Raw genomic sequence first — 16,051 nt, 5'->3', positions numbered from 1 at the left:
ACTGCACTTCCAGAAGCCAGACTATAACCCCTGCATACTCATGTGGGGATAGTTATAAATCAAATCATGCACAGTAAAATCATCTTAACTAGGATCTTGAGATGGGGGTCGTGTCACGTAGCCTGCTATGTGATAATACTCGTGAGCCAAATGCAAAATTGAGAACAAACACAATCTTCATTCCTGACTTCACCAAATTCAGGCCGTCAATAGGATTAATTTAATTACAACATAAAATACAATGAAGACCGTACAGTTGAGTGGCATAACGCGTTTATTATTGAATACAAATTGGACATGAACACGTGCAGACTTAAAAAACAGTGTAACAAATTCACAACCCTAAATATTTGAGTCAAGTCTGCAACACCTGCTGTAAAATAAAAGGAAAAACATAAATCTATAACCAGTCAGCCTTTATGAAACTGTACAAAACACAGCTTTAGCAACATACATGTCCAAAAAAAAAAAAAAAAAAACCCACTCACCCACCAGTCCCTTAATGTGCAAACATACTGATCTCTCCTGAATGATCGCTTTTAATTTACATTTATTCATTCAATCCTTCCACTGAGCAGCTCGCTTTTATAAATCAAAGCGTTCACATTTTGTCAGCAGATATCGATCCATCTTTACACTGTAAATAAGTTTTGTTTTCCCAAAGTCCATAACTTTACATGTAAAACTAAGAACATAAGGGCTGAGGCTAAAGAGACGGTAGTGGTGTGTGGGGTGGAGGTATCATGGGAAAAGAAAAACCTATGGGTGGAGAGGACGACAACAGGTCTGGGACTGATGTCACACTGCATCGGTGCCTTCCCTCAACCACAGATCATGTCCGACCTGGTTGAATAAAAGGCTAGTATACCTACAAACAGCCCACTTAATGCTGGTAGATACTGCTGCTGCCTGGGTTCCTCAGACACAAACATTAAATCGAACAACCACCATCGTGCCAAATATCAGCTACGGGTGTGTTGTTGGATAGATGAGGGTCAAGGTAATGAATATTCTATCACCAAGACATTTGTACATGCAGAAGCTATGTGTAGGATACAGGCAAATACTAGTCAATTAATTCAAGGCTTTATTACCATTTTTCATACAAAATTTTCATAATAAAACTAAATGTTTGTGTTTAGCTTAGGCCAACAGAGTTAAAGGTAAAAAAGAATCAACATTCATGGAAATCATAGTTTAAATGGTCATTTTCAGGATGCATATGAGAAACCCAGAAGCCCAACTATGTTGGTTTAGGCTGGAAATAAACCCAAATGAAACCAAACTAGGCAAGTTCTCTCAACCGTGGCAGAGGGGCATTTGGCTTTGACAGCTGTAGAGTGGGTTGGTGTTTTTGCAGGATCTTGGTCACCAAATCACAAGACTTCTGACAGGTTGCAGGAAGCAGTCTTGCTTTTCTTCTGTTTAGAACCATTTATAACTTTTGAGACACTTTCAAGATGTGTCAGCAAACATTACTTCATTAAATGAACAGACCACAGGTCACACTAATATTTGCTGACAGCCTACTGTATTCAACAGCATTTGGAGAACACGCCAAATTTGATTGTTTCGAGTTTACTGAAAATACTTCAGCGACCATCCGTTCTAGAACTAGCCTGTTGGTGTGTGTTGTCTCAGCGGCGGTGACGGCTATGTCCTGAGTGCCCACTACTGCCGTGGTGTTTGCTCTTGTGACTGCGCTCCCTCTCTCTGTCCCTGTCGTAGGACCGAGACCTCTCCCTCTCTCTCCTGTCTGCTCGATGACCACCTCCTCGCTCATGTTTGTGTTTCTTTGTAGTGATGTCAAAGGAACTGCGGTCTCTGTCTCTCTCCCGCTCCCTCTCTCTGTCCCGTTCCCTGTCAACTTTGACCGGAGTGCGGGACCGTGAGCGAGAACGCGAGCGCTTCCTCTTGTGTCCAGATCCTCCGCCTCCACTGTTGCTGTGGCGCCCACTGGGCTTGGAGTCGCTATTGCCATGGTGGCTGGTCTTAGACTTGAGGTGGGGGAGGAGGGGTGAGGGTGGATGTCGCCGAGGCGATGGACTGCGACTGTGGGAGCGTGAGCGTGATCGAGAACTGTAGGTCCCTGAGCGACTGCGTCTGCTGTTATAGCTGTGGAAGCAGGAGAAAAAAGGAGAAGATGAGGAAGATATTCTGCTAGTTTAACAAAAATAAAAAGCATGTCAACACATCCCCAATACATTTAAAGTTATAATATTATACAACCTAACACTTAAGACCAGTAAACTGGAAATGTCATGACATAAGTTTTCTTACTGTCTGCGAGGGGATCGCGATCTAGACCGGGAACGCGTTCTTGAACGAGATCGACTTCCGCTCCTGCTGTTCCTCCCAATCTTCACCTCCTTCCTTAGGCTGGTAAAAAAAAGATGAGGCTCATGAAATTAAGAGACAAACACACGAACCAGCTCTTACTCTAAAACAAGATCAGAAACTTAATGGAGACAGAGAAAAGTATTAAGGGAATTGAGGAGGCTAATCGCTGTTATATCTTGACAGTAAAATACTGTATGCGTGTTTGTTTCTTACCCATTGTGGGGACTCTTGTTGGCCTGAGTGCGACTATCTGGCTCCTTCTTAACTTGTTTGAGGTTTTGGGGGTTTGGGGACTTCTCTTCCACTTTGACTACATTTGGAGAGCAGGGCTTAGAAGCAGGAGAGAAGCCACCCAGTGTGGACAGTGCAGGGGTACCATCAGGGTTTAGGCCTTTAGCCTTCAGCTTGACCTCTGCCAAGAACACCTTCCTCTTCTCCACCTCCTTCTCCAGCTGGTCATAGTTAGGCTGGGAAAAAAGGAACCACACCATCAGACACTGAGTACCGTCTACTGTGAGCGGACAGGGATATCACACTTTGGGATGGCGGTTTCACCAAGGTCATACTAATAATGAACTAAACAAAAATAAAAAAATCTACCTTTTTTCTGGTGTAGAGTTTAAGGGTGGTGATGCAGACCTCTTTAACATCATCATCACTCGCTCCAAACAGCAAGTACCAACTAGGTCTTGATGGCAGAGGTATCTGGAAAAACATTCACAAAGGGTTATACCATCTGGAGGGACTATACTGCACAAATACAGAGGACTTGACGTGGCAACAGTTACACAAAAACATTTCCCCTTACCTGCAGGGCTCGGGCAGCGAGGAATATGCAGGCACAGGCGATAGTCTCAGCTTGGAATCTCACAAACACATTTGTCCTCAGTGTATCATTCATGTAGTTCCTATGAAGGCAAAAAAACAGAAACAAAAACATAGCATCTTCTCTACACAAAGCCACCTCTCACCCAGTCCCTCATCTTTTCAGATGTGTCGCAGCTTTAACCAGAAATTGCTACTGTAGGTTTATAATCTGAAAGATTTTGTCTTTAGTGCTAACTCTTGACAGGGGGCTTTATATTTCTATTTTCTGATCAAATGTAGCCAATTTTCATGGGCCCAGGAGATGCACTCCCCTCAATATTTAGAGCATGTAACCTGACTCTCGCCAGATGACTTTCGTTCCGCCTTGACTCCGCCTAGCTCCACTCAAACATCTGGATTCGCTCCATAGGAAAGTGATTTCAGGGTCCGCAAAAAATGGTCAGGCCAATCAGGACCGCCGAGCAGGGTTTTATAGATGTGGCGTAGCAGAGAAATGGCTGTGGCGGCTCGCAGCGAGGAAGCAGACGTCAACATCTATGCTATTTCATCAGCGTTGTCCAATCTAGTGACCACCAGAGAACGGCTCTGTAGGCTTTTGTTGGTGGAAACGATGCTGGGTGTTCTGTTTGGCTTTTTCCCTGCGTCACGGGTTGGTTTCGATGCGAGTGGTTGAAGTAGCACAGCAAAAAAAATTACAAACAAGTGGTTTATCCAATTTTATGCAAGGATTTTTGATAAGGCCGCGTCTCTTGAAATCACTTTCCAGTCGAGCGATCCCAGATGGACGAGAGAAGCGAGGTGGAACGAAATCCATCTGGCGAAAGTCAGGTTATGGAGCATGTGCATTTGCCCATAGTGCCACAGATAAAAACATGTAAGTAGCAACTTTTATTCTGACGAACGGCTTGAATGTGGCTCATAGACGCAACAATGCCACTGGTTAAGTTGGGGGAAGTAGGCAACCTCAAAATCTGCGATTAAAATCTGCCATAAAACTAAAAGAAGCTGCGATGTCAGGGCTAATGCAGGCTATTCTAGTCTGTCAACTATGACGTAGCATTAGGGCCACTGTTATATTAATATATAATAACCTAAGATTGAGAGTGAATTAATCGGCACCCTAGCCAAATCTTACAACTAGGAAATCTTCACCAACTAGAAATTTGTGGTGGTTGACTTCTGAAAACATCAATGCTAACGGCTGATATGCTGGAGAATGGGTACTATTCAGGCATTCGACAACTAGAAGCACTGACGGTATCACATTAATCATAAACTATGATAGCAATAAAGACAAAAGTTACACATTTTTAAGTTACACAGTAATAAAGCGCGATATGCATTTTTTTTATGTTGAATTTAACTTTGTCCATTTCTCTCTGGGGCATCCATGGGAGTGCTGTATGTCACAGGTAAAGCATGAAGACACAAATGGGAAAAAACTCTACTGAAGACCTGCCAAGACCATTTGTACCACATTTTGACCGTAGAGTAGCAAGATTACAACTAATGATGATTGAGACAGTGACACATGCCTTGTAAGGGGGGGAGAGAGGGTGGGATAGGGGACATGCAGGCATACAGATGCAACACATTCATTGAGAATGCAGTTGCGTCTTTCAGACTGTTATATCTGAGGGACCAGGGAGGCACAGCATGTGTGGTGGCATGCACAAACACTAGCTTTCAGTGCTGTGTTGATGTAATCAAATGATGCAACACTGGTCTCATATTCAAACACCTTTAAGTTTAAATGTTTAGTGTCTGATCCATAAGGATTGCTACCTTTCACACCGATTGTTTCGCAGACACCACTTTTCACTTAAAATAAATGCTCACCAGCCATGATTTTAAAGAGACCCCAATGAGGCCACTAAATGCAATTATCAAAAAGACATTAGGTGGAAATCTATGCCTTACTACTTAAGCCAAGTGCAATGTCTGTGCTACAAAACAGATTGTGTCAGTGGGCTGTCTTGGACAATGGGGAAATTAGATTAGCCAAGGAGAGAGAATTAGGGAAAAGACAATGGCCAGGATATGAATCAGGCAAGTACAGGGTGGTGTGAGCATCTATGTCCTTGAGAAACATAGAAGTCAAATAACGTGATAACAGAAACATGATGGCAAAACCCCGATAAACTAACTCGACACTGATCCCATTCAGATTATATTCAAAAAGAACTACAACTTGGCATAAATACTTCAACTAATCACAATGGAGTGAACGTCCTTTATACAGCGGTGACACTCCAAATGCATACACTGCGTGTCAGTTTCCACCCATTCCAATTAAATGTACTGCTCCACTGGAAGGTTTCCGCAAGTACTTTGTGAAAACCTGCCACACAGGGATAACTTCCAGTCTAACCTGCCATCATCAAATTCACCTGACTTGCACTTTGGCAGGTCAGTGTGACACTGCTATGCCAATGCTACTACAGATAACACATGGCCGTTGGATTCTGACTGCTGCGTGGGTGAGACAGGTCCATCGAGGCAAAGCCGGATCAGCCTGTAAGACAGACACATGTCTGGACACCACGTCAGTTGGGGACAGGACACAGTATTCTACTGTTGATATATTTTCAATTAAAAAAAAAAATTGGCAGGTAAACTGGTCAAAAATGTATTCTGTTGTGGCTAAGTTTACTTCAATACTAGATGCAAGTAAACTAAAAAAAAAAGTCAGCATATAAATGTATATGTAGCTACTTAGCAAAAATGGGCATTACAGTTGAAACCTTTGTAGCAAGACCAACAAATACAAATCCTTTTGGACACCCAAGAGAAAACAAGACGATGTTGACTGTTGGGAAAGGCCCGCCCGCCCCCTTCAGTGAATCTCGGCATTGGGATTGGCTGTCTGGAGAGGGGCAGCCAGCCAATGAGGGGAGCTTCCTGAGGTCATGTGGTTGGAGGAGGCAGAGTTCAGAGGTTCTTTATGTGACTTACCAGCATGGACTACCCTTTAATCAAAGAGTAGAGAGAAAGGACAAAGTTAAACCAAGTTCCCTGGGCACCGCAAATCAAACAGACTTTACAGCAAAGCCATGTAAGGGCAGACAGAGTGAGACACGCAACAGGTTTGCAATAAAACAAATTGCTCCATCAGAAAAAAGAGGTGGAAGGGTTAAAATGGAGTGAGGGGACGTCGCGGTCAGACCTGGGCAAAATGGTTGTCGAATGCTTTTCAAATTTGTGCTTAAAAAAAGAGGGGCACTTATAGTTACACTTATCTGACAGGTGTTGTTTCCACATATGGGTGTGCCCCAAGATCCTAGCAGATAAATCAAGTGCTCTTCAAGGGATTTGACCATTTGAAACTCATTCAACTTAATTTTAAGTCCAGGTCTGGTAGCACTTCTTGCTGACATGACACGAGTTGCTGCTGTGGGGAGTGGTCAGTGGGGAACTAGGAAGAAACTTACCAGGCTGTCTGGACCAATGTCTGGTTCTTCTCACATTCCAGGACTTGAAGGTACATGACGATAATCTGAAATTAAGAAGTAAGTTTAGGGTTAAACACAGAAAGAGAATAGTAAAGCTGATTGGTTGCATCTGCATGGAAGAAAAAAAACTAAAGCTATAATAAACTAAAGCTATAATAACTTAATTACAAAATGTAATAATAATTGCATGGCTTAATCTCACCTTGTGAGGATGCTTGACATGCACACAGAAGCCCAGCTCCTTCAGGATCCGCCGTTCCGCTTTGATGACTTGGTTTTTGGTATTTATGTAGTTCTGATCAAGAATCAATGAACTCGCAGTCCTGGTTTATAAAGGAATCAAAATAAAATAATGTTTCCCCCCTTCGAAATAAAAGTAATAAAAGAAAGTGCCCTTTTGTCTTCTTGCACTCTTTTCCCTTTCAACCAACTTAAAGCAACAGGATTAACTGTTTGCATGCCTGACAGTCTGCTGGGGTCTGTGGACTCCTGTGGTTCCAGTGAAAGCATATGGGATCTGTAGACAGTCCTCGACCTCATTCACCCTGTGTCATAGCTTTAACAGAAATATCAACTCAGACCATTGGACACATCCCTACCTCAACATGCCGAAACAATTCAGTCTTCAAACATGAACTGTTATGTCAAATAAAACTACCATAATGAGAAATCATTCTTGCCTATTCTAATGTACTGTAAACATCAGTATAATGAATCTTCTGTTAACTAAACAGATCCATTAACTACTTGACTTTTGATTATTCTACAGCAGTATATCGGAAATTAAAGAAAATATCAGAAAAACTGTACCCTACTGATGCAGACGAACGTTTCTACAAACGTTAGCTTTACACCAATTATTAAAATGCCTCACCTTTTCAAAAACAAAACCATAATTGGATACATTCAGATCTTATTATGAACTAATAACTCTATTGTATGTACTATTGAATGATACACAATCTATAATCACAATAACAAAATAAACAGAACCTGAGAAAAACAGACTAACATTCCTCTCACACTTCCAAGACTTGTGAGTAATTCAGCATTTTTACACAACCACCGACAATAAAAATTGAAATCAAAATGTAGAATTTTGATGTCACAAATAAGATCAATTTAAAAACAATTACTGTCATGCTGCAAACCACATGCATGGTAAACCTATCAGTGTGGTGTCTATTACTATACATGTCCAAATCCACAGACTTGCTACAAGTACATCATGGTTATTGGTACATTTACTTGAATGCCAACTCAAATCAACTACAAATAAAGCCAAACTATTAAAAGATACAGTGCATGCACTGACCATAAAGAAAAACATATCCCGCATGAACTACAAGTATCCAATTACTTTTCCTAACTTCAACGAACAGAGTGATATTTCTATTCAAGCCATGGGTAACAGTTGGTGAATGGGGTTTTACTCTTGAACCACAAACAAAATGCATGGTGAGGAGCAGTCAGTGAAGAAGACTACATTACCCAATGGTCATCAGAATGATGGACAGATACCCAAAACTTAAGACTGAACCACAGGAGTCCTCAAGGCTCCCGGGGGCCAAGGACCTTCGGCCAACCTGTCATCCCCGATCCCAGTGCCCCACGGTGGCTCTGACCACGGGCGTCCCACAGGAGGGGGTGGGGTGGCCCTGAGGGAGGAGAGACCCCCTTGCATCATGGTTGTCATGCCGACTGCTTCATCTTACGTACCATTCCACATCACCCAGGCTTTGGTAAATGTAGCTGGTCGCTGTTAGTTGGTTGCAAGGGAAAAAAGAAGCCAAGTTAATGCCAAGGTCTAAAGTATTGACATAAACAGATTTCTATGAAGACAAAGGCACACGCAATAAAGCAGTGGTGCCTCGTCTAAAAATGCTTAAAATGTATTCCAGTTTTTCAAGTGAGTTTGAAAAGATATCAATTTCAGTGTAATGTCAAACTCAGATGTTATATGTAGACAATTACACTTCTGAAACTACCAGTGAAGCGGAAACTGAAAAGTTTTAAAATGGTTTAGAGCACATGGGTAAACAGAAGGGCACTTTCACAACAGATCATACAACATTATATTAGATAAGACCAATGCAACATGTTCCATGCAATAAAGACTGTTACTCATTCTCCAAAAGAGATGGCTGGATTCAATGTCAAAACTTACTTTTTGCCTCTGATCTGTCTCAGATGGTGGAAAACATTGATGACATCTCGTATTCGTCGTGGCGCTTCCTCGATCTTGGAGGCCAAGTTGATACAAGCCATAGCAACAATCTGCAAAGAAGATGATTGAGGCAAAAAGTTGGAAGAAAGAGTGCCAGCAAGTGATGAGTAAATATGAAAACACGCTGAGACATACATATGTCTGCAATCAAGAGATTATGTCATATATGGCATGTTAACACTATGGTAGCTACCATTTTAATATCTTCTAAACACCAAAGAACAGCTGTGATGTTTGCTCTTCCCCCTCCAGAAAGACCAATAAAGCCTTTATAGTAATACAGATTGCATTACAAGCACTCCTTTTAGTTAGTTTGTTTATAGAGTACTTCTGATAGGATGGCCAGTTGTGACCAACCACCATTTGAATAATAAAAAAAACGACTTAAGACTCACTGTTAGGCTACAAATGCAATGCAATTTGATAAAATACACGTTCTTGTATTAGTCTATTGTGGTTTTATGTTTTGTATTAACATTTGGTCCTTTTACAGCTGTCTCTGGTTATTTATTATGTACACGAAGGGTGTCCTTGAGTGTCCTGAAAGTCGCCCATAAATAAAAAAATATATATATAATTAGTGTATTATGTTTTCAATACTTGTGTATTATTTAAGTTACTCGTTTTGAGTAAAACTACGTTCATACCATGTTGACGTTGAGTCAATGTTAGAGACATTCCTCTGAATGTTTGATCTGTTTCGTAAGGATCTTGAGTATGGACCCTCTTTGTCTTACGGCAGTTCAAAAAAAACGTATCGACAATATGGCTGCCACGAACGTAACCATGACGGTATGCTATGCTAACCTGTGCTAACATTAGAGAGTAAACAGCTGCCTGAAAGCAGCCATAAACCCGGACGGACTCACCTCAAAACTGTGCTTGACGAAGGACTTGGAGTAGAAAAACCGATGAAACAGCACCTGTCCCGTTGCCATGGCCACCTGCGAGAAAATTCACAGAGCATGACGTTAGTGCGCTGTATTGTATAAGCTGGCCTAACCTTGCACAATGGGCCGGCGCCATTTTAACTTACACCACGCCAACGTTAGAAAAGCTAACATTAGCTTCAGCTAACAACAGGCCGGAGCACAAAAACTACCAACTAGCTCATGGTGAATCAACCGTACACCAACATGAGACAGTCACAGTATTCAAGAAGGCATACCTGGGGTAGCCGGAGAAGAATGCCCGCCGACTGGATCAGTTCACACCCGAGGATGCGAAGGTCGGTCTCCGTGCTCAGGTCGAGGCCGTCGAGCATCGACGGCGTTGGAGAGAGTCTCTCCTCCGGTATGAGCGAGTTATCGATCGTGAGGTACACTTCCGAGTAAACTTTGTCACCGATAAGAATGCCATCGTTGTTTGTGGACGCGTTGGACGACACAGAGAGCGGACCCGCGGCCATATTCACCCGAAAAAACAAGCGATTATCGGTTATCAGTTCACAGCTCAGCCAGCCTCGACGGGGACGACGGCGGAGCAGGCAGGGTGACTGACAGTACGTGACGTCACCACTTCTGTGTGCACATCCGCAGGTGGTTGAAGTAGTTCCTCTATATTATTATTTACATTTGTTCTGGTTGTGTCAGTATACTTTTGAGTTCTGGAGACAAATAAATAAATATAATTATTTCAACATCACAAAAAAAATCACTCAATTAAAGTGGAGGCAAAATATGTTTCTCTACTATGGAACCAATGGAGCCAACCTTCGTTATTATTTTGAGTCTATCCAAAGTATTACAGCTGACATACTACAATATTTAAACAAATGAAATATGATAATACAGCCTACCTTTCAATTCATTTATAAATGTATTTACTTTGTATTTATTGTTTTATTTTGTATTTCCTTTTTAACTGTGTATTTAGGTACTCTTAAGTACTTTATATGTTTACTTATGTTATGTCATCATAATGTAAGATTTGCAATTAAATACTTTTTTTCTGGAATTTCAATGTATTAAAACTCTCACTGTTAATTTCATTTTCTTGTTCCTTTCTCTCAGCAGTAGCAGTAGCCTTCACTAAACAAAGTAAACAGCATATTATACAATAATAATTACGTTAATTTACAGATCAGTTGACCTGGGGTACAATAATAGCTCTATTGTTTTCCGTATTACTACTTCAAATGGTAAATTACATAGAATGAAAACTACAGTCTATGAGCATTATGTGATGCCTTCAAAAGCCTCAGGTAAAGGGCAGTTTTCCAATATCTAAAGTATTTAATATGGAAAAATAATGACAATTAATCCTTAAAACAGAAATAGTTGTTGACCAATATAATCGATAATAATGAAACCAAAGCCATAATATAACATCACAGACCCTATGATCCTGCAGCCATGCAAATATACGAAAAGCATGTATCAATTATTCTAGTCAACTAGGTAGTAAATATACGGATGGTCACTTTTACCATTAAAAAGAGCAATATTCCAATAACATTTTCTCCTAAAATGTCACATCACATTTGCAATACAGCTATCTCATTAGATATTTTCATTATTGTAGCTGGTAAAGGTAAAACTCCCGACATCACCCGAAGGCAACAAAGGGAAGCGACTCACCACCAACGGTTTCTGTGACGTATTTTACTGGAAAGTCCGGACTTGTCACCTCTTGAATGGAACATATCCATCCGCCAAGCAGAAAAAAAATAAGCCATAGCCGCAAAAAAAGCAGATTTTATTGTGAAATGTTTGCATAGTCATTTACAAACCGTGTACAGGAAGTCAATAATATCTACTTTGTCATTTTATGTTTAACTGTTTAAAGATACAGCAACACAGATAGGGAGAGCATGGTAAAGTGATTTAAGACAAATCATTGTGAAATGAATTTTCAGACTTGGGCACTGATAGTGTCAAAGTAGGCGCAGCTTCAAAACAGTACAGGGAACATTGTGTTCACTTACTGTTAAGCTCCCAGGGTTTGGTAGCCGGAAGCCTTGCAGTAACTAAAAACGGACAGCAGAGAGAACTAGAGACCCACCAGATGAGGTGTCTGGAAATCAGGGCCCCAAGGTGAAGCCGCGGCATCACTGGGTTGAAAAGTTTTTTACTGTGGGGACTCATACTTCCCGTCAACCACTTGATGCTACAGTATAATCTGTTTGTTTGTTGGCAAAGAGATCAACTGGCCCCCAAGTTTCACTGTAAGTCATGTGGTATGTGGTAACTAAAGTAAAATATAAACTGTGGTGGAGCTTGCATTATTTCCTAAACTCTAGGCCCTGTTTTGTAGAAGGTCAAAAGGCACAAATCTAGTTTTAAGACCTTGATTCATGAGTTTATCAATGGTTTCCAACATTTGCACTTGAGACCCTGTAAAATGAAGCCGTGTCAACTCACAACCTCTCATCACAGTGATTTTGCCCCATCAGAGTGTTGAATCTGAATTCGCGTAAGAGGTCACACTCTCTCATACTAATATTTCACAGAAAAAGCAAAGATTAAATTCTGGGAAAATGTGAATTTAAATGTGTAACAAAACAATGACTTCTCTATCCTATCAATTATCTTCTGACACTATGACTCAGATTTATCTTGTGACCCATTGAACTGGTTAATTATGCTCACATGGTGCATATTCCTAAATACCGTTGCTTTTAATCAAATTACCACAAACTAACTGACACCAGCAAACCTACATTTTTAGTGGGTCAACAGGCAAATATAGTGAAGTTACCATGTTTAGTTTACTGTGTGCAATGTACAAACACAACTTACAGATGGAGGAAATGCCCTGGGTCCCACTAACAGTTTAATACCTCCATGACTGGTTATTTCCTGAGGTTATACGCGTTTGCATGTGTGCATCTGCGTGCGTCTAAATCTATTGTAAGCAATAGCTGTTCTCGTGCAAACATGGCATAAGGGTCTACTTTCACAACCTGTCTGAGGTTCTTTGTGGCATGAAAGGGATATGCAGATATCCTCACACACACACACACACACACACACACACACACACACACACACACACACACACACTTAACTACCTCGGTTTTCCTAATACACCACATGAGGTGGCAGACTGAGGTCTCATTGTCCCCGTCATTAACCAACACCTACAACCAGCACCTCCGGCCCCCACATTTACGCAGTTACCACGACGACAAGAATACTGAGCATTCTTTCTCCGGTTGCCCGGGTGACACTAATTATAGGGTGTGGGAGGGCTCACGGGACGGCAGAATTCCGGAACGACCAAAACGATGCAGGAGAGAGGCGTTCAGGGACGCCCAGTGACGAACAAGGGCTTAGTTATACACACACGCCACTCCCTTGAGAGAGTGTGTGAGTGTGTGTGTGTTCAGATTCCCCAGGGACACGTGTGCATGCCTGCCCTGCTATGATAATTACTGTGAGGAGATCACACTCCAAATGTGTTTGCAAGGCATGCGTGTGTGTACATATGAATGTGTGTGCGTCTGTGTGTGTGTGGGCATTCGTTAAGGGTGATTAACCCATTGAATGTTTAAAAGCGATCATTCATGTCAACGCAATGGGGCTTTATGTTGTGTGCCTGTTATGCACATATCAAGATGTAGAAGGAGTTGTATCTATTTAGGCCAGAACTCCTTCACACACACATGCCCCATGGCTGTTTGTCACACTCACACACAAACCAGGAAAGACACCAGGTCAAGAGCTACAAAGCAAGAGCATGAGCAAAGGAAAAAGGCCTAGTAAAAGAGCAGGGGGAGAAGAAATGGATCCAAAATAAAGTGAAGGCACCGATAGTTGAGGAGAGGCTGAGAGAGATAGAAAGTGTGTGTGGTCAAAGCACACACAGTCAGTGTGTTAAAGACGGGGAAGTGTGTATCGTGGGATAGAGTAGGAGCAGGGAGAGTGTGTGTTAATGCCTCTGACGGGTAAAGGAACAGTTTATCTCTTCAAATTCACAGCAGACATGCAGGTCACGGTGCGAGGAAGTTTAACATGGATAAAAGGACGGGTCGACGGTCAGAAGTGCCCGTGCAGGGAGAAAGTGAGCAGATCAGCACGTGTCTGGAATAATAGACTCATCTCACAGCAGATATTTCGTCAAAGCAGGAAAAGCTGAGACGTAAATAGCAACATCAATGATGGCTCTGTTCAAGTGACCCAGTAATCCATGTCAGTGTGACAGTGAGGCAGCATGCACAATACTAGAGACCTGGAGCTGAATCAGATGAATAGAATTCAGCCATCATTCATGTTATTCAATTTTCCGCTTTGACAAGTCTAAATGTGTAGAGTGAAAAGGGTCTTTACGGTTTGGTATCAAACCTCAATACCTTTTTGGAATTGACCACAAGGCGTCTGTTGCATTAAAAACTCTGAAATACCAAAAGTTGGTATCAAACGTCTGGTCATATTCTTAGGGTTGTTAAGACACTCACTAATTTAAATCTGAAAAGAAGTTGACAATGCTTCACTTACTCCTTTTTTTGGCATTTTTTTCTAAACAAAATGGACGGCAAGTGCTCAGAATAATGCGGTCAAAAGCTTCGTAAAAAATGAGCTTCTAAAAGAGGTCACATTGAGGTAAGGTCGGTAGTATTCTACACGTATTTGATTATAATAAAGCATCTTTGCTGTCATTAAGAGTGTTTATGGTTGGTTAGTTAGTGATAACAAAGATGCTTTATTGTGGATTATCGATAATATGTCAGACCTGCTGTGTGTGGTCAGTTGCCCTGGGGGCTTGAGAGGGGGTCCTTTTTCCAAACTTTGTCTGAGGGGAGGCCCATGGTCTCAGACTCTGAAAAGGTCAAGAATCAACTGTCAAGTACTTATTGTGTTAAATTAATACAAAAGCGAAGTAGGGAGAACACACACACTGCATTGTGATGATGACTGTATAATCGATGTCCTTCGGAGACATACTTGATTGCACTAAGTGGGCTATTTTTGTGTTAAGATGGAAACAATCCCTTACTGGAGACACACACACAGTGTCATGCAATGAGTAAACATACAATCGCACACTTAAACACGCGAAGGCAACAAGCCGCAAAGCACAAATACACTGCTATTGCCACACAAACAGAACATGTATTGTTGCTTTTAATAAAGGTGCAGCTGGGGTTTTTCAATTGTTGGGTAAGATTTATCAGGAAATATTATTCATTACTATTCATTTTATTAAAAGTAAAAACTAAATAAATGTCTTTATCGAGAATTCATGACAGTCGACATGACAGGAAAAAACATGAAGCAGTAGGAAATAAAAAACAGAGGAGGTAAAAATTAGGTTTTAATGGCACAAGATGTTCATTGTTTTAAATTTCAGAATGTCCGCCCTGCACGGACCCAGATTTTTAGCAGATAAACCATATGCGTGTGTTTTTGGCAAACAGAGGAAACGTTGGCAGGATAAAATCATTATCAACCCACCTTTCTGTGCGAATGGCATGCACGTGCATTGTCTCACAGATGGGCTGAGGGACACGGGGAAGTCAAACTAAAAGCTTTCCATGTGTGCCAGTAAGCGGGGAAATGAGTTCCATGCTGCCACACACACTTCACGCATTTCTCCCATCATGCCAATTCATCCCAAATGTAGAGGAAGAGAGAGCGAGAGAGAGAGAGGGAGGGATAGAAAGACCTTGCACGGAGTGAATGATGTCAATAACACACAATGCCTGAGGGTTGAGGGCTGGGTAATTGTGTGTGTGTGTGTGTGTGTGTGTGTGTCTGGGGGTGCTTGCCTTACAGTTTCTTTTGTGTTTGCCTGCCTTTTGTTTTTGTCCACGGGTAGCAAGGGACACACTGTCATGCTCCTTTAGCCCTGCCCTTGTGACAGGCTGTGTGTGTTTGCCTGTACATGTGTGTGTGTATACTATGTGCGTGCGTGGGTGTTTGTCTGTGAAATCCTGTGCGTGCCACTGAGACTGCGTGAGTCCGGCTGTGAGAAAACAAGTGCATGTCTGTCAGAGAGAGTGTGTCTGGGGAGTTTACTGCTGTACGAGCAGAACTCAGTTGATGTGTCTGTGTGTGTGTGTGTGTGTGTGTGTGTGTGTGTGTGTGTGTGTGTGTGTGTGTGTGTGTGTGTGTGTGTGTGTGTGTGTGTGTGTGTGTGTTTGTCTGTTTGACTTTTAGAGTGGGCCATTAGAAGAATACTTGACTGACTTTAATGTATTATTAAATCCTAAGGGAACGATAAAAATACTATTAAAATAGTATGATTAATATTAAAATACTAA

The 16,051-nt window shown here is 41.6% G+C and overlaps 1 protein-coding gene across 2 annotated transcripts; it reads right to left on the bottom strand.

Moving 5' to 3' along the window:
• Positions 1 to 266: 266 nt before the first annotated feature.
• Positions 267 to 10,314, bottom strand: ccnl1a (cyclin L1a). 2 transcript variants are annotated; one of them, XM_083914448.1, is made up of 10 exons: positions 10,016 to 10,314; positions 9,717 to 9,791; positions 8,788 to 8,897; positions 6,823 to 6,943; positions 6,600 to 6,664; positions 3,149 to 3,248; positions 2,941 to 3,045; positions 2,554 to 2,807; positions 2,281 to 2,379; positions 267 to 2,115 (listed from the first exon to the last, which is right to left on the bottom strand). In XM_083914448.1, exons 1-10 carry the CDS (start codon positions 10,253 to 10,255, stop codon positions 1,638 to 1,640), a joined length of 1,647 nt encoding a protein of 548 aa, XP_083770574.1. In that variant the 5' UTR covers positions 10,256 to 10,314; the 3' UTR covers positions 267 to 1,637. The 2 variants fall into 2 exon arrangements, with proteins under 2 accessions (XP_083770574.1, XP_083770575.1); XM_083914449.1 differs by lacking the exons at positions 9,717 to 9,791; positions 10,016 to 10,314 and adding an exon at positions 8,207 to 8,379 and having other exon boundaries at positions 8,788 to 8,895.
• Positions 10,315 to 16,051: the final 5,737 nt, after the last annotated feature.

This window comes from Echiichthys vipera, assembly GCF_963691815.1.
Source record: "Echiichthys vipera genome assembly, chromosome: 5".
Lineage (NCBI taxonomy): Eukaryota > Metazoa > Chordata > Actinopteri > Perciformes > Trachinidae > Echiichthys > Echiichthys vipera.
This window is presented reverse-complemented; position numbering and strand designations above follow the sequence as displayed.

What these genes read in the sequence shown, in the direction of transcription:
- ccnl1a (XM_083914448.1), bottom strand. Translation starts at nt 10,255, where the DNA reads ATGGCCGCGGGTCCGCTCTCTGTGTCGTCCAACGCGTCCACAAACAAC. An exon ending in TCGTCAAGCACAGTTTTGAG is followed by an intron (nt 8,898 to 9,716) that starts GTGAGTCCGTCC and finishes TCTTCTTTGCAG; the next exon opens with ATTGTTGCTATGGCTTGTAT. An exon ending in AGACAGATCAGAGGCAAAAA is followed by an intron (nt 6,944 to 8,787) that starts GTAAGTTTTGAC and finishes TTTATAAACCAG; the next exon opens with GACTGCGAGTTCATTGATTC.